Genomic DNA, 24,206 nt, shown 5'->3' on the forward strand with positions numbered 1-24,206 from the left:
AGAGAGGGGGGAGGCACTACAGACGGGCACAGCACTAGACTGAGTGAGGATTATGAGGGGAGGTGAGGGGGGAATACTGACATTTAAACATTTTTTACCTTAATGCAGGGAATGTTTTAAAGTGATCTTAAAGGCTTTCTTTTTTTTAAAAACGAAAATAACAAACACGTTATGCTTACCTGCTCTGTGCAGTGGTTTTGCATTGGACAGCCCGGTTCCTCCTCTTTTTGAGTGCTCCTAGCTCCTCCCCCCTGCCGAGTTCCCCCAGAGCAAGCAGCTTGCCATGGGGGCACCCAAGCAGGCACATTCACGAGCCATGACTCTGTATATAAAGGAGAACTAGATATCCTCAAAGATTTCATCAACGATAAGTGAGCGGGTATAGAAAATGCTAATTGCTTTAATAAATAAACATAAATAAAACCACAAATACCTTCACCATTTCATAGTAAAAATTAACAACATTGTCAGAAATTACTTGCAGTCATCATGATCATAACTTCATACTCACTTACACACAGTCACACATCAAGTTCTCATAATAGAAAATTTCTTTGTTGGATACAGAAGATCTGCATGTCCATTCAGACACAGAGCCGCAGACCAGCCCCGCCCCCAATCTCTTCTCATTGGCTCACTGACTGTGATTGACAGCAGTGGAAGCCAATGGCTCCCACTGCTGTCTCAGCCAATGAGGAGGGAGAGTACCCAGAGAGCCATGGCTCTCATGCACATCGCCGGAAGAAGATCCGGCTCAGGTAATCAGGTATTACCTGATTATTATCACAGTCAGTGAGCCAATGAGAAGAGAGTGGGGGCGGGGCTGGGCTGCGGCTCTGTGTCTGAGGCTGGGGGGGGGTTCTGCTAGACATGTGCAGTTTGTTGTGTTCCGAATAAATATTCAAGCAATTTTTTTCGTTATTCGGAGATTCAGATATATCCAAATACCCAAATTACACTATAAACAAAGTTCACCGAATGCTCCGAATAACAAAACAAAATTTGTCCGAATTTCCGAAATTCAAATTTAATTTTATACCAAGAAAAATTTCATTTTACATCGAATTCCAGTCGAATTCAAACTGTAAACATATTTCTGAAATCAGACTTTGTATCATTAGAGTACCATTTCGAAATAATGCTGTTTTTGGATAAGTCAAAGGTGCGACATACGAATCGGAAAAAATAAATCTAACATTTTTGATTCAACTGATTCAAAATCTATCGATTCGAACATTTCGAATTGAAAAAAAAAATCAGTAAATTCTAAGAAAATTCGAAAAAGATATAAAACGAATTCCGAATACGAATTCCAAATACAAACCCTGAATATGAATTGAACAAATCAACCAAATTTAATTAAACTAAATAACTAGATGAACATACCTAAACAAAACTAAATGAAACACATTTTTTTTTTTCGTCATGCACATGTCTAGTTGCTGCACAGAGGAGGTTACCTTCATGCATAGAACCTTGAGCTTTACAACCACTTTAAGTTAAAAAATGTTTAGGCTTTAGAACCACTTTAAGCTAAAATTAACCTTATCTAGTCACATTCAACTGGACTTGTTCTGTCTTTGACCAGATACAAGTCAGAAATCTATTACAAATAGATAACATATTACTGCCGGTTCACACAGGGGCGGCACGACTTGCAGGTCGACTCACCGAGGCGACCTGCACACGACTTCAGCGGCGACTTGCAAAACGGCTTCTGTATAGAAGTCAATGCAAGTCGCCTAAAGTCGCCCTAAAAATACTACAGGAACCTTTTTCTAAGTCGGAGCGACTTGCGTCGCTCCTATTAGAACGGTTCCATAGTACAGAACGGGACGCGACTTGTCAGGCGGCTAAGTCGCCTGACAAGTCGCCCCTGTGTGAACCGGGGCTTATGGTGAAAATATCTGCTCAAGGGTAAGAATATCTCTGTGGCGTCTTTGTGGGAGGGAGGGAGAGCAGGCCTGGTCAAGGCCTGCAAGGATTGTGTGAAAAAAACCCACATATAAAATGATCCAATCCCCGGATTTGGTGTGATGGTAGTAGGGCTGTAGAATTGGCAGTACTTTGTAGTCCATTCACTAGTATCACCAGTTGGAGCTTCTTCAGGTTGAGTAGGAAGGGATGAGCCCTGCTTCCTGCAGGACCAAGAGCTTGGCTGATTCAGGCTGAGTACAGTCAGGGCCGGTGCTCCCACTAGGCTAACTAGGCAGCCGCCATGGGCGCACTGCTGCCTAGGGTGCCTGGCCACTGGTGTTCCTACTCTCTTCTCTCTGCAGCAAGCAACTAAGTCTCAGCATCAGCAGGCAGCCGCCGCTCCATTCGCACATACTGTCAGAGGTGCAGCAGGGGACTGTGTCTGTGTCCCGACTCCTGAATGAATGGAAGCAAGCAAACATTCATTGATGGGTACTGGTAGGCTGCATTCATGGGTGCTGGTAGGCTGCATTGATGGGCACTGGTAGGCTGCATTTGATGGGCGCTGGTGAGGCTTCATTAATGGGTGCTGCTAGGCTGCATCTGATGGGTGCTAGTAGGCTGCATTTGAAGGGTGCTGGTAGGATGCATTGATGGGCACGGGTAGGCTGCATTTGATGGGCGCTGGTGAGGCTGCATTAATGGGTGCTGCTAGGCTGCATCTGATGGGTGCTGGTAGGCTGCATTTGAAGGGTGCTGGTAGGCTGCATTGATGGGCGCTGGTTGGCTGCATTTGATGGGCGCTGGTGAGGCTGCATTAATAGGTGCTGGTAGGCTACATTTGATGGGTGCTGGTAGGCTACATTTGATGGGTGCTGGTGAGGAAGCATTTGATGGGCGCTGGTGGGCTGAATTTGATGGGCGCTGGTGGGCTGAATTTGATGGGCGCTTCATTAAAAAAGGTGGATTATACATGGGCAGGGCAAAGGGGGTGGGGTCAGGGGTGGAGCCAAGGGAAGGGGTGGGCGGCAAAATTAGGTTTCGTCTAGGGTGTCAAAAATCCTTGCACCAGCCCTGAGTACAGTACAGTATCTGTATACTTGGAGCAGCAGTTTACTCATGTCTCCCAACTTTTTGAGATGGGAATGAGAAACAACTATCAGCAAAAGTATTCAGGCATAGGACACACCCCTTGTCACGCTCCCTTAAAGGAGAATTGTACAAAAAAATAAGATTGGTTAAACCCACAAGTGCTTTTTTTCCCACTACTATTCCTTTATATTGGCTTTTGGAATTTACAAATGCAGCAATGTAGAAATCAGATGAAAGGTTTAGCTCTGGAAAACAATCTAATTATAAGGGGGAAAACATGAAGAGATAAATCTAGATTGCTTGGTGTGTTTATGTAGAAGATTTTCCAGAACATTGCCAATTTCTGCTTACCAAATAACCTCAGATTGTGAAAAAAAAAACTCGCAATGACTTGCATCATGGTATGCACAGTTGCATAACCATTCTTGTGGATTCTTTGTTTACAGTATGTATTTCTTTTGGTTAACCACCTTTCAACACCTATTAGGAAACTAATCAGACCTTAATTGGAAAAAAAACTTTTCTCATGTTGCCCATCTGCTTTAAAGTGAGTAGGGTGGGATTAGTACCCCTGTCAAATTTTTAATGATATCTGTGTCCCAGCTAGGTAGATTTATCCTATATATATCCTGGTGACCATTGTCACGGAGACAGGGATACAAAATCTAAAATCTCATAGTTGTCCCATGAACAAAAAGTGAGGGGAAATCTGCCAATCTGCCAATAAGGACACCAGTTCTGATGATAACTGCCTATGTTTTAAAGATTCCAGGAATCGCAGAAAAAACAATATGTATGCGGGTGGCATTATTCACTTATATACATCATTATTTATATTATTAAAACCCAACTTTGGGCTAGACACAAATGGATCCCCCAACAGCTCTTAAAAATAAAAATTAGTTTTAATTGCTATATTCCCCTGAAGACTCACCCACTTACCGATCCAGGGTTGTTACTCTTTAGGCCGCTTCACTCCCTACCCTGGACTCACAGGATTATGATGCAGAGAACTGTGACATGTCATATTGTGATGTTGCTCTCAGCAACTAGGATCTGCCTATTATCAGAGAAATAGGGTGGGAAGAACCTGGGACTTCAATGGATCAGATTTAGGACAATATTGTTACAAATAAGAATTTTTTTTTAACCCTCCCCTCCTACCCTGCCCTACACATACATGCATGCACATACATATAAAAGGGTGCATTGCTTGTGCTTATGTATGAAAACTATAATTGTGCTAAACATATCACATATCACCACACATTCCAGAGTGGCAGCAATAATTCTAGAATCATCATATCACAGTTAACTCTAAACTGATGACTTGTAAAGGCTTTTAAAGCATTGCATATGGATGATTTTAGGTACTCAAGTTTGTTGATGTTTGACAGGTGCTTCCAATTTTAAGTCTTGACACGTTGGGTGTTTATTTACTTGATGGCTCCTCATCCTTTATATTTTACAAAAAACTTGGGTAATGAATTGCATTTGTTTGCACTTTAATCAACTAATATCCTGTGATATAAAAGATGGCAATTACCACAATTTTCTTTTCTTGGGCCCCTGCTTTCAGAATACGATATATATATATATATATATATATATATATATATATATATATATATATATATATATATATATATATATATATAATGTTTTGTGGTTTTGACTAATCTTCAGGCCTAATCTTCAGGTATTTTAACACATACCCCAAAAATGCAAAGACAGATCTGGCAGACATTCATAGCGCTGGATTGAATGAGGTCTCAGCAGTGGCGGCTGGTGCTTAATGTTTTGGGGGGGGGGCAAACAAACCTGCCCCCCCATGGGAGACAGATGGCGGCGATCAGTGCCCCCCCAGCGCGGGAGACGGATGGCGGCAATCAGTGCCCCCCCATGGGAGATGGACAGCACCAATCAGTTCCCCTCCGAGCGGGAGACGGATGACGGCGATCAGTGCCACCCCCCATGGGAGTCGGATGGCGGTGATCAGTGGACTTACCCTCCAGGGAATAGCCGGGGCTGTTGCTTCTCCTCCCTGCCGGATAAGAAGTGGGTCCTCCTGAGACCCGATTGGCTGGGAGTCCTAAGATTCCCTGGCCAATTGCGTCTTAGGACCCGCTTCCTGATTGGCTGGGAGGAGAATAAGGAAGACAATAGTGAATATTAATTCAGTATTGTTACACAACTGGGTGGGCTCAGGGTGCAGAGCCTACCCTTTTTTTTAAGCCAATTAGAGCCTCAGACGCTAATCATGTGTTTCAAAAAATAAATAAACCCCTATTGAAATCCATGTACCCGGCACCCTGCATGTAGATTGGGGCCAGACGTATGGATTAGGGAGGCAGCGCCCCTGCGCCCCTAATGGACGGGCTGCCACTAGGTCCCAGGTATGTATAGGGGGGGATGATACCTAAATACCTAAACATTTTTTACCTTTTTTCTATGAATACATTAAGGTAAAAAATGTTTTATAACTACTTTACTGCAATGCTAAAATTCTGGTTTTAGAAAAGTATTATGTCAGCACTAAAATTAACATTTTTAAATTTTTTTTATTTTGGATATAGGTAGTGGGGAGTAATTACAAGCTCAATCAGGTTTAATTTTTAGAGTCAGGAAATAGCCAGCACTCCAAAATTCAGAGAAGAAAAAAAATCTCATAGAAAGTTTTAGAGGCACGCTGGCCTCCTTTTTTTAGGATGACGAAACATACACTGGGCTATATCTCGACACCCTGATAATGGTGGCCTGTGTGTCTCCATATCATTGTTTTCTATGGGATTTTAATTCACTTTCTGCTAGTTTTCTTCTCCCCATTTTAGATTGCTGGTTATTTTCTGACTTTGGATTTGGCTGAGCGCCTTTCCATAATGGCTGTGGGTGACAGTTTAAGACAAACTCGTGAACATGCAGTTTTAATACCTAAAAGTGCTGTACAAGAAATTGGAGAAATGGTTGTCATTAGGAACACAAAGGCACAAACAGCAGTAAAAACATTATCAGACATTCTAATCTTTTGTCACTCTACTGAAAATTTGGGCTTTTGGCTGTTTCCCCCTCGCCGAAAGTGAGGAGAATCTCCCCATTAATGACACATACAGCCATAAAAAACGTAATGGGGCCTTGACTCTTCCATGCTCTATCAAAAAAAAAATAAAGTTTGGCCTAATTATGCTTTAAATCATTATACAAGTTGTTTTGAGGCACCTTTTTTGGCCATCTTTATGCTGCTATCATCTGCTTATGTGTGAACAAAACCACATGGAGTCTTGCCTGATCACACAAGGTCAAGGTATGAATATTAGGTTCTGTCTGCTGAAGGAGGGACAATTGGGTATTATGTTGCATCTTTTACGCCTTCCACAATAATCACCTGTAAGTTAGATTATTCTTTTGCCACTTGGGTTCTCCGGGAAAGAGATGATAATCGGCCACATCTGGCATGCCACAGCGTGGTTTCTTCATCACCGACAGGGTTGAATAGTCCAGTTTTCCTGTCACATGTAAACCAAAAAATTCTTGCATTTTCTTGATTTTTCTTGACATCAGAATGTCACCCGTCACCATTTCAGCCACGGAAATTCTTCTTTCATCACCATAATATTTATTGAGATATTTCTACAATTGACAATAACATAATTATCACATTTAACATTGAAAAGTAGTGAATACTGTGGATAGCAGTTGGTGTTTATGTGTTGGTAGTTATTTGTTACCTGGATTGCAATTATTATGAGGAACCTGAGACCCTGGAAAATCATCTTTTCTAATTATTGCTGGATATAATAAATATATGCAGTAAGCTGGAGATACCTAGTTTATAGTTATCTTGTAGTTAAACATGGTGCTTAATCAGTGTTTGAAAAACCGGCAAAATATAGTTTTTAAAGGTTTGTAGTCCCAGTGTCCCTGACCGTAAATGTATTTGAACATACTCTTGCGGACATATTATTAATTTTTATCTTTTAAATCAAAATGTATATTTAATTATCATATTTTGATAGATTCAGTAATTGTGAATGCTAAATTAGGTTTTCACAATGCCACATGTTTTTTTTTTTTTTTTTTAAATCTGGTTTTCAACTTCTTCTAGTACTTGTGTAAATTAATAAATCGAATGAGAAAAAAGTTTAGCCACTTGGTATTCTTAACAGATAATTCAATGAGGCCCAGAAAAGCAGTAAAACCAGAGGCAGAAGAATCACCTGCGGGACGCACACGTGGTGGTGCCAATGGAGACCTTACCAGAAAGCCAGTATTGTGTTTCAATGGAGAATGGGCAAATGTATCCTGACCAAATATTTAATTTGTGTTACTGTCATTGCCAAAAATGTAGAGAGCAATTTGACTACATCATACACAAATGTTGTCATTGATGACCGCTTTCACTTATATTGAAAAATGTTAACAGCTTCTCTTATTTAATTGCAGCAAGCTAGCATTTGATAAAATGTGTTAAGAAAAGCATGATAACAACTTAAAGGTTGAATTATGCCGACCGGTATCTTTTTTCTTTGGTATGCAATACTGTTGGAATACATTTTTCATTTATTTTGTGCAACAACGACATCAGCCAGTAGATGGCAGTGTTTATAGATTTGTAGCTGCAACTAGGGATGAGCTTCGAGTTCGAGTCGAACTCATGTTCGACTCGAACACCGAACACCGAACAATTTGGGGTGTTCGCGGCAAATTCGAATGCCGCGGAACACCCTTTAAAAGTCTATGGGAGAAATCAAAAGTGCTAATTTTAAAGGCTAATATGCAAGTTATTGTCATAAAAAGTGTTTGGGGACCTGGGTCCTGCCCCAGGGGACATGGATCAATGCAAAAAAAAGTTTTAAAAACGGCCGTTTTTTCAGGAGCAGTGATTTTAATAATGCTTAAAGTCAATCAATAAAAGTGTAATATCCCTTTAAATTTCGTACCTGGGGGGTGTCTATAGTGTGTCTGTAAAGGGGCGCATGTTTCCTGTGTTTAGAACAGTCTGACAGCAAAATGACATTTTGAAGGAAAAAACTCATTTAAAACTACCCGCGGCTATTGCATTGCCGACAATACACATAGAAGTTCATTGATAAAAACGGCATGGGAATTCCCCAAAGGGGAACCCCGAACCAAAATTAAAAAAAAAAAATGACGTGGGAGTCCCCCTAAATTCCATACCAGGCCCTTCAGGTCTGGTATGGATATTAAGGGGAACCCCGGCCAAAATTTAAAAAAAAAAATGACGTGGGGTTCCCCCTAAATTCCATACCAGACCCTTCAGGTCTGGTATGGATTTTAAGGGGAACCCCGCGCCAAAAAAAAAAAAAAAAAACGGCGTGGGGTCCCCCCAAAAATCCATACCAGACCCTTATCCGAGCACGCAACCTGGCAGGCCGCAGGAAAAGAGGGGGGGACGAGAGTGCGGCCCCCCCTCCCTCCTGAACCGTACCAGGCCACATGCCCTCAACATTGGGAGGGTGCTTTGGGGTAGCCCCCCAAAACACCTTGTCCCCATGTTGATGAGGACAAGGGCCTCATCCCCACAACCCTGGCCGGTGGTTGTGGGGGTCTGCGGGCGGGGGGCTTATCGGAATCTGGAAGCCCCCTTTAACAAGGTGACCCCCAGATCCCGGCCCCCCCCTGTGTGAAATGGTAAGGGGGTACATAAGTACCCCTACTATTTCACGAAAAAAGTGTCAAAAATGTTAAAAATGACAAGAGACAGTTTTTGACAATTCCTTTATTTAAATGCTTCTTCTTTCTTCTATCTTCCTTCATCTTCTGGTTCTTCTGGTTCTTCTGGCTCTTCTGGTTCTTCCTCCGGCGTTCTCGTCCAGCATCTCCTCCGCGGCGTCTTCTATCTTCTTCTCCTCGGGCCGCTCCGCACCCATGGCATAGGGGGGAGGCTCCCGCTCTTCTCTTCTTCTTTTCTTCTCTTCTGTTCTTCTTCATTTTCTTCTCCGGGCCGCTCCGCAATCCATGCTGGCATGGAGGGAGGCTCCCGCTGTGTGACGGCGCTCCTCGTCTGACAGTTCTTAAATAACGGGGGCGGGGCCACCCGGTGACCCCGCCCCCCTCTGACGCACGGTGACTTGACGGGACTTCCCTGTGGCATTCCCCGTGACGTCACAGGGAAGTCCCGTCAAGTCACCGTGCGTCAGAGGGGGGCGGGGTTCACCGGGTGGCCCCGCCCACCCGGTTATTTAAGAACTGTCAGACGAGGAGCGCCGTCACACAGCGGGAGCCTCCCTCCATGCCAGCATGGATTGCGGAGCGGCCCGGAGAAGAAAATGAAGAAGAACAGAAGAGAAGAAAAGAAGAAGAGAAGAGCGGGAGCCTCCCCACTATGCCATGGGTGCGGAGCGGCCCGAGGAGAAGAAGATAGAAGATGCCGCGGAGGAGATGCTGGACGAGAACGCCGGAGGAAGAACCAGAAGAGCCAGAAGAACCAGAAGAACCAGAAGATGAAGGAAGATAGAAGAAAGAAGAAGCATTTAAATAAAGGAATTGTCAAAAACTGTCTCTTGTCATTTTTAACATTTTTGACACTTTTTTCGTGAAATGGTAGGGGTACTTATGTACCCCCTTACCATTTCACACAGGGGGGGGGCGGGTTCTTGGGGTCACCTTGTTAAAGGGGGCTTCCAGATTCCGATAAGCCCCCCGCCCGCAGACCCCCACAACCACCGGCCAGGGTTGTGGGGATGAGGCCCTTGTCCTCATCAACATGGGGACAAGGTGTTTTGGGGGGCTACCCCAAAGCACCCTCCCAATGTTGAGGGCATGTGGCCTGGTACGGTTCAGGAGGGAGGGGGGGCCGCACTCTCGTCCCCCCCTCTTTTCCTGCGGCCTGCCAGGTTGCGTGCTCGGATAAGGGTCTGGTATGGATTTTTGGGGGGACCCCACGCCGTTTTTTTTTTTTTTTGGCGCGGGGTTCCCCTTAAAATCCATACCAGACCTGAAGGGTCTGGTATGGAATTTAGGGGGAACCCCACGTCATTTTTTTTTTTTAATTTTGGCCGGGGTTCCCCTTAATATCCATACCAGACCTGAAGGGCCTGGTATGGAATTTAGGAGGACTCCCACGTCATATTTTTTTTTTAATTTTGGTTCGGGGTTCCCCTTTGGGGAATTCCCATGCCGTTTTTATCAATGAACTTCTATGTGTATTGTCGGCAATGCAATAGCCGCGGGTAGTTTTAAATGAGTTTTTTCCTTCAAAATGTCATTTTGCTGTCAGACTGTTCTAAACACAGGAAACATGCGCCCCTTTACAGGCATACTATAGACACCCCCCAGGTACGAAATTTAAAGGGATATTACACTTTTATTGTTTGACTTTAAGCATTATTAAAATCACTGCTCCTGAAAAAACGGCCGTTTTTAAAACTTTTTTTTGCATTGATCCATGTCCCCTGGGGCAGGACCCAGGTCCCCAAACACTTTTTATGACAATAACTTGCATATAAGCCTTTAAAATTAGCACTTTTGATTATTCATGTTCGTGTCCCATAGACTTTAACGGTGTTCGCATGTTCGAACGAACTTTTTTCCTGTTCGCATGTTCTGGTGCGAACCGAACAGGGGGGTGTTCGGCTCATCCCTAGCTGCAACTATGGTTAACCACCTAAAGTGGATGTAAACCCGAATTTTTTTTTTTTTTTTTTTTTGATGTCATAATGTAGAATATAAAATTTCCTATCATTTGAGCCCAGTCTTGCCACAAAGAGTTAATCCAGTGCTGAGCAATCCTCTTTTATTGTTAAGTGAGATAAAACTTAACAAACAGAGAAAAACTTTGTCAAATCCTCCCCCTTGCTGTGAGTGACAGGTGATTTACATCTCGTGCACTAGCCTAAGACATGCATTATTTTTTAATTCCCTCCCCCACTCCTTTCTTCAGCAGCTCTGCAAGAATTGGCTGTTCCACACCTCAGCATGATTTGGCATGCTGGAGTCATGTGGTTACTTTCCTGTGTTTTCACTGGATGTTAGAGATCATAGCAGAAGTTCAGTGTAAGAAATACACAGGAGAAAATGCATATTGACAAGGGGAGTGTAGAGGTGGGCGGGGAGTCTACTGACATCACGACTCCACCCACCGAGCTCCAGACAACAGACCCGCCCACAGAATATGCAGTTTTTCGGGTCTAATAACAGACAGAGGGGAGACATTTGACAGGTAAAGATACATGCAGGAGGCATGTATATCCTTATAGATAAACCCTATGGCAGTAGTTTAGAAAGGAAGACATTGGGTTTACATCCACTTTAAGGACCGGGCCTCTTTCTGAGATTTGTTGTTTACAAGTTAAAAACAGGTTTTTTTTTGCTAGAAAATTACTTGGAACTCCCAAACATTATATATATATTTTTTTCTAACACCCTAGAGAATAAAATGACGGTCATTGCAATACTTTCAGTCACACCGTATTTGCGCAGTGGTCTTACAAGCGCACTTTTTTGGGAAAAAATATACTTTTTTGAATTAAAAAATAAGACAACAGTAAAGTTAGCCCAATTTTGTTTATATTGCGAAAGATAATGTTACGCCGAGTAAATTGATACCCAACGTGTCACACTTCAAAATTGCGCCCGTTTGTGGAATGGCGACAAACATTTACCCTTAAAAATCTCCATTGGCGACGTTTAAAAAATTCTACAGGTTGCATGTTTTGAGTTACAGAGGAGGTCTAGAGCTAGAATTTTTGCTCTCACTCTACCGATCGCGGCGATACCTCACATGTGTGGTTTGAACACTGTTTTCATATGCGGGCGCTACTCACCTATGCATTCGCTTCTGCACGTGAGCTCAGTGGGACGGGGCGCGTTTAAAATTTTATTTTTATTTTTTCTTATTTATTTTTTTGAAATATTTTTACACTGTTCTTTTAAAAAAAAAATGTCACTTTTATTCCTATTACAAGGAATGTAAACATCCCTTGTAATAGAAAAAAAGCATGACAGGACCCCTTAAATATGAGATCTGGGGTCAGATCTTATATTTACACTAAGGCCCCTTTCACACTGGGGCAGTGGGGGTGTCAGCGGTAAAACGGCGCCATTGTTAGCGCCGCTTTACCGTCGTTTTAGCGGCGGTATTCGGCCGCTAGCGGTTCGGTTTTAACCCCCGCTAGCGGCCAAAAAAGGGTTAAAACCGCGCTGCCCCATTGATTTCAATGGGCAGGAGCGGTTTAGGAGCGGTGAATACATCGCTCCTTCACCACTCCAAAGATGCTGTTTGCAGGAGTTTTTTTTCTCTCCTGCCAGCGCACCGCTCCAAGCAGGGGCAGTTTCAGGTCAGTTTGCAGACTCTATTTTTAGCGCAATAGCGCCTGCAAACCGCTCCAGTGTGAAAGGGGCCTAAAATGCAATAAAAAATGTTGTCATTTGAAAAAGAGCTATGGGCGGAAGTGATGTTTTGATTTCGCTTCCGCCCTGCAATGATATGGAGATGGGTGACCATCTTCCCCTCCCTCGTCTTCATACCAAGCCAGGAGAAGGATCCGATCGCCTCCGCCGATACCGACGGCTCCGGTAAACGTCGGAGGGCACCGGAGCGCGGCGGGAGGGGGGGCCTCTCCCGTCGCCGATAAAAAGTGATCTTGCAGCGAATCTGCCACAGAGACCACTTTTATCTGAAAGCAGACCACCCACTGAAGAAGAGGATACCGGGGTTATGGCAGCTAGCTGCTGCCATAACAGCGGTTTTCCTTTTCAAAAGTAGCAACGTAAACCAGCGGCGGGCAGTCCGTAAGTGGTTAAATTCTATGTCTTTTCTCTGTGTAATGAAAATTTCCTGTTTCCTGTCTGCAGTTAGGCAGCAAAGCCCATGTGGACTGTGCACTGTCTGTTATGCTGTTAAGTCTATACTGCATAAAGACTTTCTAACAGGTTATGGTCCCAGGTATAACCCAGACATCCACCCAAAGAAAAGCTGAGAACCCAGGCATAGCCAAAAAACACAAATATAGCCAGCTACAGCAGAGAAGTGCAAGATACAGCAACAGAAAGCACACTGCAACAGAATATAAAATAAAATGACCCGTAATACAGCTGCAACAAAGCTTTCATTTGCAGATATGACAAATAAGAACTACGAGTCTTGGAAATTCCAGATGGAAATGTTGCAAATAAGAGAAAGTGCGTGGAAATGTATAAATTAAGTCAGGCCAGAACACCCTTTAGATGAGTGGACAGAGAAAAATCAGAAAGCTCAGCGCACAATCTTTCTTAGTATAGAAGCTTATCAAATCGTACATATGTGTAGGTGAGTGTGAAACTGCTAAAGAAATGTGGGAAGGATTACAAAAGGTGCATGAAAGAACTAATTTCACCAATAAACTGTATTTGATTAGAAAGCTATACCAAACCAAGCTAATTAATGGCAGGATAGGCAGGATTATTTAAAGTGGAAGTCCACCTTAACACTTAAACTCTACCCTGCAATTAGTAATGCGAGCGAAGTTCAGCCTTATGCATAGCTCCCAACTGTCCCTGATTTGGAGGGACTGTCCCTGATTTGGAGCAATGTCCCTCTGTCCTTCTTTCCCCCTCATTTGTCTCTCATTTTGGTCTGATCTATATAATTGTATAAAATGCACTTTTTATCTTTCAAAAAGTGTTTTCCAGTGCTAAACCTTTCATCTAAATTCTAAATTCCTGCGTTTGTAAATGTTAAAAGCCAATATAAAGGAATAGGAATGGGAAAAAAAAGTCCTTGTGGATTTAATTAACCTTTTTTTGGGTTAATTCTCCTTTAAGGAGTTGTGGAAAGGGGTGTGTCCTATGCCTACATGCGTTTGCAAGTAGGTGTCCCTCATTCCCATCTCAAAATGTTGGGAGGTATGCCTTATGTATCAAAATGAAAAAAAATCCCAGTTTTTCTACCTTTATTTTGCAGTATCCAGTGCCGTCACATGACTTCAATTATACTTGCTTCCGAGCATAAAAACAGCCAGTGTGTGTGGTTACTGAAAGCTAGTGACGTCACTTCCTGGGAGGTTCACTGCTCCTGTGTAGCCAGTGGGCGTATACTGGATGGGAGGAGATAATCAGGTTCCTGCCGTGTTCTCTCATTGTACATCCTAGTACATGAGAAAATGAAGATTTAAAAAAGCCCCATCCACACAGGAGGGGGATGGGAGGTGCAGGGCACATATACAATATTGCTGTGCACAGGAGAAGGGAGCTTGGGGGGGGACTGTCAGTGTAGTTGGAAGTGCTCTGGGGTCTCACCTCACAGTCTACAATGATCATAGTACAGGCAATCACACTAAGGCTCTGTTATCACTAGTGCAACTTGTCATGCAACTTTGGACACATAAAGTCGCATGACAAGTCACAGCTCGTTGATTTCAATGGCACCCGTTCCCAACCTATGCAACTTTGGAAATCAGCAACTTTGAAAAGGTGCCTGCACTACTTTGTTGCAACTTTGATCCAGAGAGTGTAAAGTTGGATCAAAGCTGCACTTAAAGTTGCATCAAAGTCGCACTCTAAATCGTGCAACTTCTTGATCGCAGTAGTGGAAATGTAGACTAAGGCTCCACTAGTATAAATTGTCATGCGACTTTGGACACATAAAGCCACATGACAAGTCACAGCCCATTGATTTCAATGGCACCTGTTCCCATCTATGCGACTTTGAAAATCAGCAACTTTGAAAGGGTACCTGCAATGCTTTTATGTGCCTTTTGATGCGACCTATATCCAGAGAGTGTAAAGTTGGATCAAAGCTGCACCCAAAGTCGCATTAAAGTCGCACTCTAAATCGTGCAACAGTGGAAAAGTAGACTAAGGCTCCACTAGTATAAATTGTCATGTGACTTTGGACACGTAAAATCACATGACAAAGTCACAGCCAATTGATTTCAATGGCACCCGTTCCCATCTATGCGACTTTGAAAATCAGCGACTTTAAAAAGGTGCCTGCAATGCTTTTATGTGACTTTTGATGCAACTTTGATCCAAAGAGTCAAAGTTGGATCAAAGTTGCAATCAAAGTCACAGTAAAGTCGCACTATAAATCATGCAACTTTGTGGTCTCAATAGTGGGCCTTCAGTAACCAAAACCGCAATGTTTATCCTCATGACACAACACAGGAAGCACCTCCATGGTTAACAGAGGACGGAATTAAAATTAGACTTGAGAAACTTAACATTAATAAATCACCGGGACCAGATGGCTTGCATCCGAGGGTACTTAGAGAACTCAGTCAAATGATTACCAGACCGTTGTTCCTAATTTTTACAGATAGTCTACTGACTGGAATGGTACCAGCTGATTGGAGAAAAGCCAATGTAGCACCAATATTTAAAAAGGGCCCAAAATACATCCCTGGGAATTACAGACCAGTTAGCCTAACATCAATATTATGTAAACTCTTGGAGGGGATGATAAGGGACTATATACAAGATTTTAGTAATAAGAATGATATCATTAGCAGTAATCAGCATGGATTCATGAAGAATCGTTCTTGCCAAACCAATCTATTAACCTTCTATGATGAGGTGAGTTGCCATCTAGATAAAGGAAGGCCCGTAGACATGGTGTATCTGGATTTTGCAAAAGCATTTGACACAGTTCCCCATAAACGTTTACTGTACAAGATAAGGTCCGTTGGCATGGACCATAGGGTGAGTACATGGATTGAAAACTGGCTACAAGGGCGAGTTCAGAGGGTGGTGATAAATGGGGAGTACTCGGAATGGTCAGGGGTGGGTAGTGGGGTTCCCCAGGGTTCTGTGCTGGGACCAATCCTATTTAATTTGTTCATAAACGATCTGGAGGATGGGATAAACAGTTCAATCTCTGTATTTGCAGACGATACTAAGCTAAGCAGGGCAATAACTTCTCCGCAGGACGTGGAAAACTTGCAAAAAGATCTGAACAAATTAATGGGGTGGACAAATACATGGCAAATGAGGTTCAATGTAGAAAAATGTAAAATAATGCATTTGGGTGGCAAAAATATGAATGCAATCTATATACTGGGGGGAGAACCTCTGGGGGAATCTAGGATGGAAAAGGACCTGGGGGTCCTAGTAGATGATAGGCTCAGCAATGGCAGGCAATGCCAAGCTGCTGCTAATAAAGCAAACAGAATATTGACATGCATTAAAAGGGGGATCAACTCCAGAGATAAAACGATAATTCTCCCGCTCTACAAGACTCTGGTCCGGCCGCACCTAGAGTATGCGGTCCAGTTCTGGGCACCAGTCCTCAGGAAGGATGTACTGGAAATGGAGCGAGTACAAAGAAGGGCAACAAAGCTAATAAAGGGTCTGGAGGATCTTAGTTATGAGGAAAGGTTGCGAGCACTGAACTTATTCTCTCTGGAGAAGAGACGCTTGAGAGGGGATATGATTTCAATTTACAAATACCGGACTGGTGACCCCACAATAGGGATAAAACTTTTTCACAGAAGAGAGTTTAACAAGACTCGTGGCCACTCATTACAATTAGAAGAAAAGAGGTTTAACCATAAACTACGTAGAGGGTTCTTTACTGTAAGAGCGGCAAGGATGTGGAATTCCCTTCCACAGGCGGTGGTCTCAGCGGGGAGCATTGATAGCTTCAAGAAACTATTAGATAAGCACCTGAATGACCACAACATACAGGGATATACAATGCAATACTGACACATAATCACACACATAGGTTGGACTTGATGGACTTGTGTCTTTTTTCAACCTCACCTACTATGTACTATGTAAGACTTAAGCCTCGTACACAAGATAGGGTTTTCCACAGACAAAGCCTCGGACTTTTGTCAGAAGGGCGTTGGCCAAAAACTTGTCTTGCATACAAACGGTACACAGTAGTCGGCCAACAAACACAAACGTAGTGATGTACTAGACATAATACGAGCCGATAAAGAGGAAGTTCAATTGTCAGGTGTCATGCGCCACCCTTTGGGCTCCTCCTGTTAATTTCGCGTTGGTAGAAGTTTGGTGAGTGTTGATTCGCGCTTTTCATTTCGCGCTTTTCAGTTAGTTTCTGAACGGCCGTTCGTCAACCAGACATGTTGCAGAATCGGAGGAGATAACGTGTTATTTATTATTGGCCTTGGAGTTATTGCTTTGACCCAAGTCCAGTCCAGGAACAGGAGGAGGAGGAGTTCTTGGACCAAAAATTGGTTGCTTTATTAATCGTGACCAATTATGTCATATGCCTTTGCTGCGGGAGCTCCAGGAGAATAATCTGGATGATTTTTGGAATTATCTCCAGATGACGGACCCCTGCTTTCACCAACTCTTGGCATTGTTGACCCCCTATATTAGGATCAGGACACATGCATGAGGCTTTTATTTTATTTTTCGGTTGAATAATGATTTGATTTGGTATATTTTCTATATTTTTGGATGCATAGAATGCACTTTTTGGTTATGTTCTATTGGCAGATAGCATTTCTAATTTTATTTATTTTCTTTTTTTAATGCACAATAAAAAAATTGTGGAGAATAATACTTGGCTATGTGTTTTACTTCAAATGACAGTTTGGGAGTAGGCAGTTACATTTAAAAAATACAATGTAAAATTAACAAGGGACACCAACATAGTTGTATCTTTGATCTTAAAAACGACGGGATAATGGTGTTGTGGTAACTTGCCCCCAAAAAATAAAAAGCATAATAATATTATTCTTGATATCACTAGAAAATAAAAGCCTTGGAACAATTGTTTGCAATAACTCCATCAGTATCACCAGCAAAGAAGCTTAATTATTATCACATTAAAGAAGAAGAGAATTGTACGCTGCATTTGGAGATTTCATAATTTGCCACATCACGATTGTTGATCCTCCATTACGAATGCTAGTTTACAAGACCGACTGCTTCTGGCTCGTCCTTGCTTCCGAGCATGTGTGTTTGTACTTTGGACTTTTGTCCGACGGACTTGTGTACACACGATCGGAAAATCCGACAACAGACATTTGTCTGCTGAAAATTTATAAGCCTGCCATCCAACATTTGTCCGTGGAAAATCCGACAATTTTCCGATGGAGCATACACACGATCGGATTTTCCGCCAACAGTCTGTCATCACACAATTCCCGTCGGAAAATCCGACCGTGTGTATGAGGCTTAAGGCTCCACTAGTATGAATTGTCATGCAACTTTGGACACATAAAATCACATGACAAGTCACAGCTAATTGATTTAAATGGCACCCGTTCCCATCTATGCAACTTTGTAAATCAGCAAAAAAAAGTACCTGCAATACTTTATGTGACATTTGATGCGACTTTGATCCAGAGAGTGTAAAGTTGGATCAAAGCTGCACTCAAAGTCACACTCTAAATCCTGCAACTTTGTGGTTGCAATAGTGGAAACGTAGACTAAGGCTCTGTTTCCACTAGTATGAATTGTCATAGTGGAAATTTGACTTGTCATGCATCTATGTGTCCAAAGTCGCATGACAAATCACAGCCCATTAATTTTAATTGTACCTGTTCCCATCTATGCGACTTTGAAAATCAGTGACTTTGAAAAGGTACCTGCAATGCCTTGATGCGACTTTAATCCAGAGAGTGTAAAGCTGGATCCTGCACTCAAAGTCGCATCAAAGTCGCACTCTAAATCGTGCAACTTTGGGGTTGCAATAGTGAAAACGTAGACTAAGGCTCAGTTTCCACTACTATGACTTGTCATGCAACTTTGGACACATAAAGTTGCATGACAAGTCACAGCCAATTGATTTCAATTACACCAGTTCCCATCTATTTGACTTTGAAAATCAGCGACTTTGAAAAGGTGTCTGCAATGCTTTGATGCGGCTTTTTTTCAAGTCACACTCCAAAGTCGCACTCTAACCTTAAAGAGAAAAACAGGAAGCAGGCGCCTCTTAGATAAGACTGTAGTATTTAATAAACAAAGCGCATTAAAAACACTCACATTTTTTAGTATCGTTAATCAGACACAGTAGATTCCGGTTACACCAATCACTGTCACAGCTTTTAGCAGGGGTCACATCCTGTGGGTTCGTGTATGGCCGGCATCCTGACCAGCAGGAGTCTTTCGGTGTTCAAGCGGAGTCCAAAGCGAGGCTTGGAGGGCAGCTGGTGGATCACAGGAGAGCGCTGGAACACAGCATGTGGCGTGATGGCAGACGTAATTGTGACGCGTTTCCGAGCATGCACACTAGGGAGATGTCTTTAGTGCACGCTCCTTTCTCAAGCTGAATTGAATAGGCTGTGATCAGCCTTTTTATGTGCCTTGGTGGTGCTGCCACCCAGTGGGGAAAATTGTAATAGCACTCTATACATACAAATAGACTAGCTTACAAGATCTAAGCACACTGTGAAGATATGTACATACATATCCCTCTGTATGTTCAAAACGCAACAGTATAAAACAATAGACATGGATCTTCAGTGCAAATATATCAAAAAAATATTATGTAAAAATATGTAAACACTTTAAAAACAAACATGAGAAACCATATTACTCGATTGTAAATTAATTCTATATGTGCTGAGAATTATATCCGAAAGCATGGGATAAAGAGGACGGTGTTAAATGGATGTTATTAGAAATACGGTATATATTTCTATGAGTGGTACTATATGAGGAGATTGTTATACAGCCAAACAAGTTGCCAGAGCATACCTACATGTTTGAAGTATATTCACGAAGTTTATTAAAATTTGAAGGGAATAAATTGATCTTATTATGGGCATAATGATATTATTTTACGCAAATATTTATTCTTTTTTTTTTAATCTAAAAAAAAAAAAATATATATATATACACACATACATATATACATATCTCCCATTATTTATTCAAAAAAGGGGAAAATACAATTATACCAATAAAAAAGGGCTAATGTCTAATAGTAAACATTTTACAAAATATATAAACAATCATGTATACAGTACCTCATTAGGACTAATAGAAAATAAGGAATGATTTAAAACATATTAATGGATAATAAACAAATGGGTAGAGTAGAAATATCAATGGGAAGAAGGAAGGGGGGGGTAGAAAAAAAAGAGGGATGGGGGTTGAAAAAAAGGGGGGAAAGGGGAGGGGAAAGGAAAGGAAAAAAAAGGGGGAGAAAAGGGGGGGATTTAGGGTGGAAAAGGAAATACAAACAGATAATCCATTTTTTTCTTTTGAGGTTACTTACTATAAAATGAAGTGGCCCACCACCCCCGTTATCTGATATATATGTTTTGTGTGTGAAATCACATATAGAACATCACCTAAAAAAAGGGGGAACGTGTGATTAGACATCGTTTTATATTATAGTGGATATTTCTAATTCTTCAATAATTCCTCCAGGATTTAAAGTATCTAGTGAATATATCCAATATGTCTCACGCTCACATAGTCTATGGAATCTCTCAGCCTCAGAGAGATTTTTCGGGATTTGTTCTATGATCCAGACTTCCAAGCCCGCTGTGGACTTGTTATGATGTTCAGCAAAATGGCGGGGGACACTGTGTTTGTCCTTGCCGTCTCTATTTTCCTTCGGTGTTCGCTAAATCTTTGTCTAAGTGGTCGTATGGTACGACCCACATATAGTAAGTGGCAAGGACAAACAAGACCATGAACTACAAAATCTGAACCACAATTATAAAAGTCACCTAGAATATAGGTTTTTCCTTTTGTGGTGAATGAATTTTTACCATGTTTGACGAAAGAACATGTTTTACATAAAGGCTTTCTACATTGAAACATACCCTTTAAAGGAATCAAACAAGTATGTGTAGAAAAGTTTTTTGAAGTGGTTTTAATTTACTAGGTGCGATTTTGTTCTTTAGGTTGGGTGCCTTTCTATAGGTTACCCTAGGGGTATCTGGTAAGAGGGGTTTGAGGTGAGGATCTTCTAGTAATATTTGCCAATGTTTTTATAAAACCGTTTCCATTTTTTTGGAGTCAGTATGGAATTTTGTAAAAAAAACGAGCGGACTGATCAAAACTTTCTTTTTTGGTTGTGGGGAAATCGTATTGTAGATAATGCTTATATGCTTGATCAACTAAAGACTCTGGATAGCCTTTGTCCTTAAATTTGTTTTTGAGTGTGAGACTTTGTTCCATGTAATCAGATGTTTTCATACAATTGCATCTTAATCTACAGAATTGTCCTTTGGAAATATTGTTGGTCCATTTATGATAGTGGCAACTTTTGTAATGGAACAGAGTTGCCAGCTGTAGGTTTGAAATTGTTTTTTGGATGTATCTCATCATTTATATGGTATAGGTCAAGATCCGCAACATAAGTGAAGGAAAGGCTATATGGGTTATTATTACAATGAGAGACAAATTCATCGATGACACCACCAGCACCAACCCAGATGATGATGATGATGTCATTGATGTACCTCCCGTAAAATATGAGGTGTTTTAAATAGGGGTTGTTTTTCCAAATGTGTTTATGTTCCCATAGGCCCATGGCCAGGTTTGCATAGTATAGTGCAAAATTATCGCCCATTGCTTCCCTTGTACATGTAAATAATATTTGTTATCAAATCAGAAGTAGTTATGAGTCAGGCAAAATCTGGTACAGTGTAAAATAAACTCAGCTTGCCCATGACTCATATAAGGATCTTCAGAAAGAAAATGGTCAAGGGCTGCCAGTCCAAAAAAATGAGGGATAGACGTGAGTTGATGTCCAATGACATCCAAATATACTCACTTTCCTACCTGTATGGCTTAAGTAAGTCCAACAGGTGAATTCCATCATTGATATAGGACTGTAAGCCCTGGGCTAAGGGTTGTAGATGATGGTCAACATATTTGGATAGACCGGAAGTAATACTGTCGATTGCAGCAATAATTGATCTACCCGGAGGGTTTGTCTGTTTTTTATGTATTTTTGGAATATGATAAAAATACGGAGTATGGTAGTAGTCTCTGCGTAAAAAGGAAGCTTCACCTTTATTGATAATTTTTGTTGGATAGCTCGATCAATTAACTCGTTGATTTCTATCTTATATTTGGGCAATAGGTTTGTGCTTAATTTACAATAAATCAGGCGATCCACGAGTAGGCGGTCGGTTTCCTTAATGTAATCGATTTGATTTTGAATAACAATTCCGCCGCCCTTGTCGGCGGTTTTGATAATCAATTCATTGTTTTTAGTTAAGGATTGTAAAGCTGCATGTTCTTGAGTGTTAAGGCAACCAAGATCAGTGGTCTGTGGTGTTGTGTAAGAACACATTTTTTTGAGATCTGAGAATACAATATTATAAAAAGTGGTAGGATGTGGGCCTTTTGATTGATACGGATAAAATATGGATTTAGGTTTTAGTGTGGAATGTATAACTGGTGGAGATGTGTGTAGATGGTGTGTGTATAGATTGAGTCCTGTATAAGAATCGTCATGATAGAATTGTTCTAACATCTCGATCACGTCAGTGTCAAAATCAAATTCATGTGACTCCAGTGGAGGCTCAATTGTAGCAATGTTTTCCACATTGTCTATGTTGAGAGCATTTTTTGTATTTTTTATCTGAAAAAATCTTTTTAACCATTTGCTTACTGGGCACTTAAACCCCCGTCCTATGCAGACCAATTTTCAGCTTTCAGCACTGACGCACTTTGAATGACAATTGCGCGGTCATACAACACTGTACCCAAATGACATTTTTATCATTTTTTTTCCCACAAATAGAGCTTTCTTTTGGTGGTATTTGATCACCTTTGCACTTTTATTTTTTGTTAAAAAAATGTAAAAAGACTGAATTTTTAAAAAAAAAATTTTTTTTTTATATTTTTGTTATAAAATTTTAAAAAAGGTAATTTTTCTCCTTCATTGATGTATGCAGATGAGGCGGCAGTGATGGGCACCGGTAGGTGGCAGTGATGAGCACTGATGGGTGGCAGTGATGGGCACTGATGGGTGGCAGTGATGGGCACTGATCTGTTACACTGATAGGCAGCACTGCTAGGTGGCACTGATTGGCACCACTGGTGGGCATTGATAGGTGGCACTTATGGGCATTGATAGGTGGCACTTGTAGGCATTGATAGGTGGCACTCATGGGCATTGATAGGTGGCACTGGTGGGCACTGTGGGCACTGTCAGGTGGCAATGGCAAGTGGCACTGGCAAGGGGTACTGGTGGCACATGTGAGGCATTATTGCCTCTTACTCTTTGGGACCGATGTCCCTTGCTGATGAGACGGTGACAGAGCTTTTGTTTTGATCATGTGATCAGCTGTCATTGGCTGACAGCTGATCACATGGTAAGGGGCCTGGACCGGCCCCTTACTTGGATCGGTGATCACCCGATTCTCAGTGACTCGGTGATCATAGCGCGCTCCACGGGCACCCTGTAGGGCGTGTGCAGGGCGCGTGCACAGGGGTGGCCGTTATATGACGGCCTCCTGGGAATTCAGGTCCGCGCTGTAGCCGTCATTCGGCTGTAGCGCGGATGTCAACTGGTTAAAGTGAGGTTTCTAATGTACCTATTCAAATCCTTGAAAGGGGATGGCTTATTCAATGGGGCAAAATTGAGGCCCCGACTTAGCAAAGATGTTTCTGCAGGGGATAGGGTGTGTTGGGACAAATTAAAGATTTTAACAGTTTGCGATTTTTGGACGGGTTGACATCTATGTCTACCTCTCTCCCCTCTGCAGCCTCTCCGGTGAACTTTCTTTTGTTGGAGCGGCTGGAGAGGGGTGTGACAATAAAAAAGGACCATCTAGGGGGCTATTTGATCCAAAAGTGATGGGTTTACTATTAGTGACCCCCAAAGCGGTAGTGGCCGATGTGCTAATGTTGTTCTCGACTACAGTAACATATGGTTCAGAGATAATATCTGTTCCCATAGCGGTAGAGGCAATGTCTGGTCCCATAGTAATAGAGGCAATGTCTGGTCCCATAGTGATAGAGGCAGTGAGTGCTGTTTTTACTGAATAGACTGGATTTGTCATTTTTGTTTGGTGAGTAATGGTTGGGGGTATGTGCAGAGGAAGATCATTACAAGGCTGTCTGATTGTAATAGAGGGCCCATGATCATCAGTTATCTGCATTGGGTCACTCGTGTCCTGCAGCAATGTACTATTCTTAGTCTGGGTAGAAATATCGGGGCGTGGGTGATTATAGAAGTGATTATGATCATGCAATAATTTATTCTGCGGCTGTTTTTGAATAAGAATGTTATTTCTATGTGTAGTGTGACTCATGGGAGAATGGAGTCGCAGAGCATTTTTGTGGCCATGAATGGTCTGTCCTTTCGGTAA

General features: G+C 42.0%; 1 protein-coding gene across 1 annotated transcript in view; it reads right to left on the minus strand.

The window, feature by feature from the left end:
* Nucleotides 1–19,185, minus strand: part of LOC141126982 (matrix metalloproteinase-20-like) — a 128,307-nt gene extending 109,122 nt beyond the window's left edge. The window contains exons 1-2 of the mRNA XM_073613078.1: nt 18,907–19,185; nt 6,392–6,636 (exon numbers count right to left, since the gene is read on the minus strand). Coding sequence (XP_073469179.1) covers nt 6,392–6,585 — 194 coding nt within the window. The 5' untranslated portion in view covers nt 6,586–6,636; nt 18,907–19,185. The remainder of the gene's footprint in view (nt 1–6,391; nt 6,637–18,906) is intronic.
* Nucleotides 19,186–24,206: the final 5,021 nt, after the last annotated feature.

The sequence above is a fragment of the Aquarana catesbeiana genome, linkage group LG02 (genome assembly GCF_042186555.1).
Source record: "Aquarana catesbeiana isolate 2022-GZ linkage group LG02, ASM4218655v1, whole genome shotgun sequence".
Classification (NCBI taxonomy): Eukaryota; Metazoa; Chordata; class Amphibia; order Anura; family Ranidae; genus Aquarana; species Aquarana catesbeiana.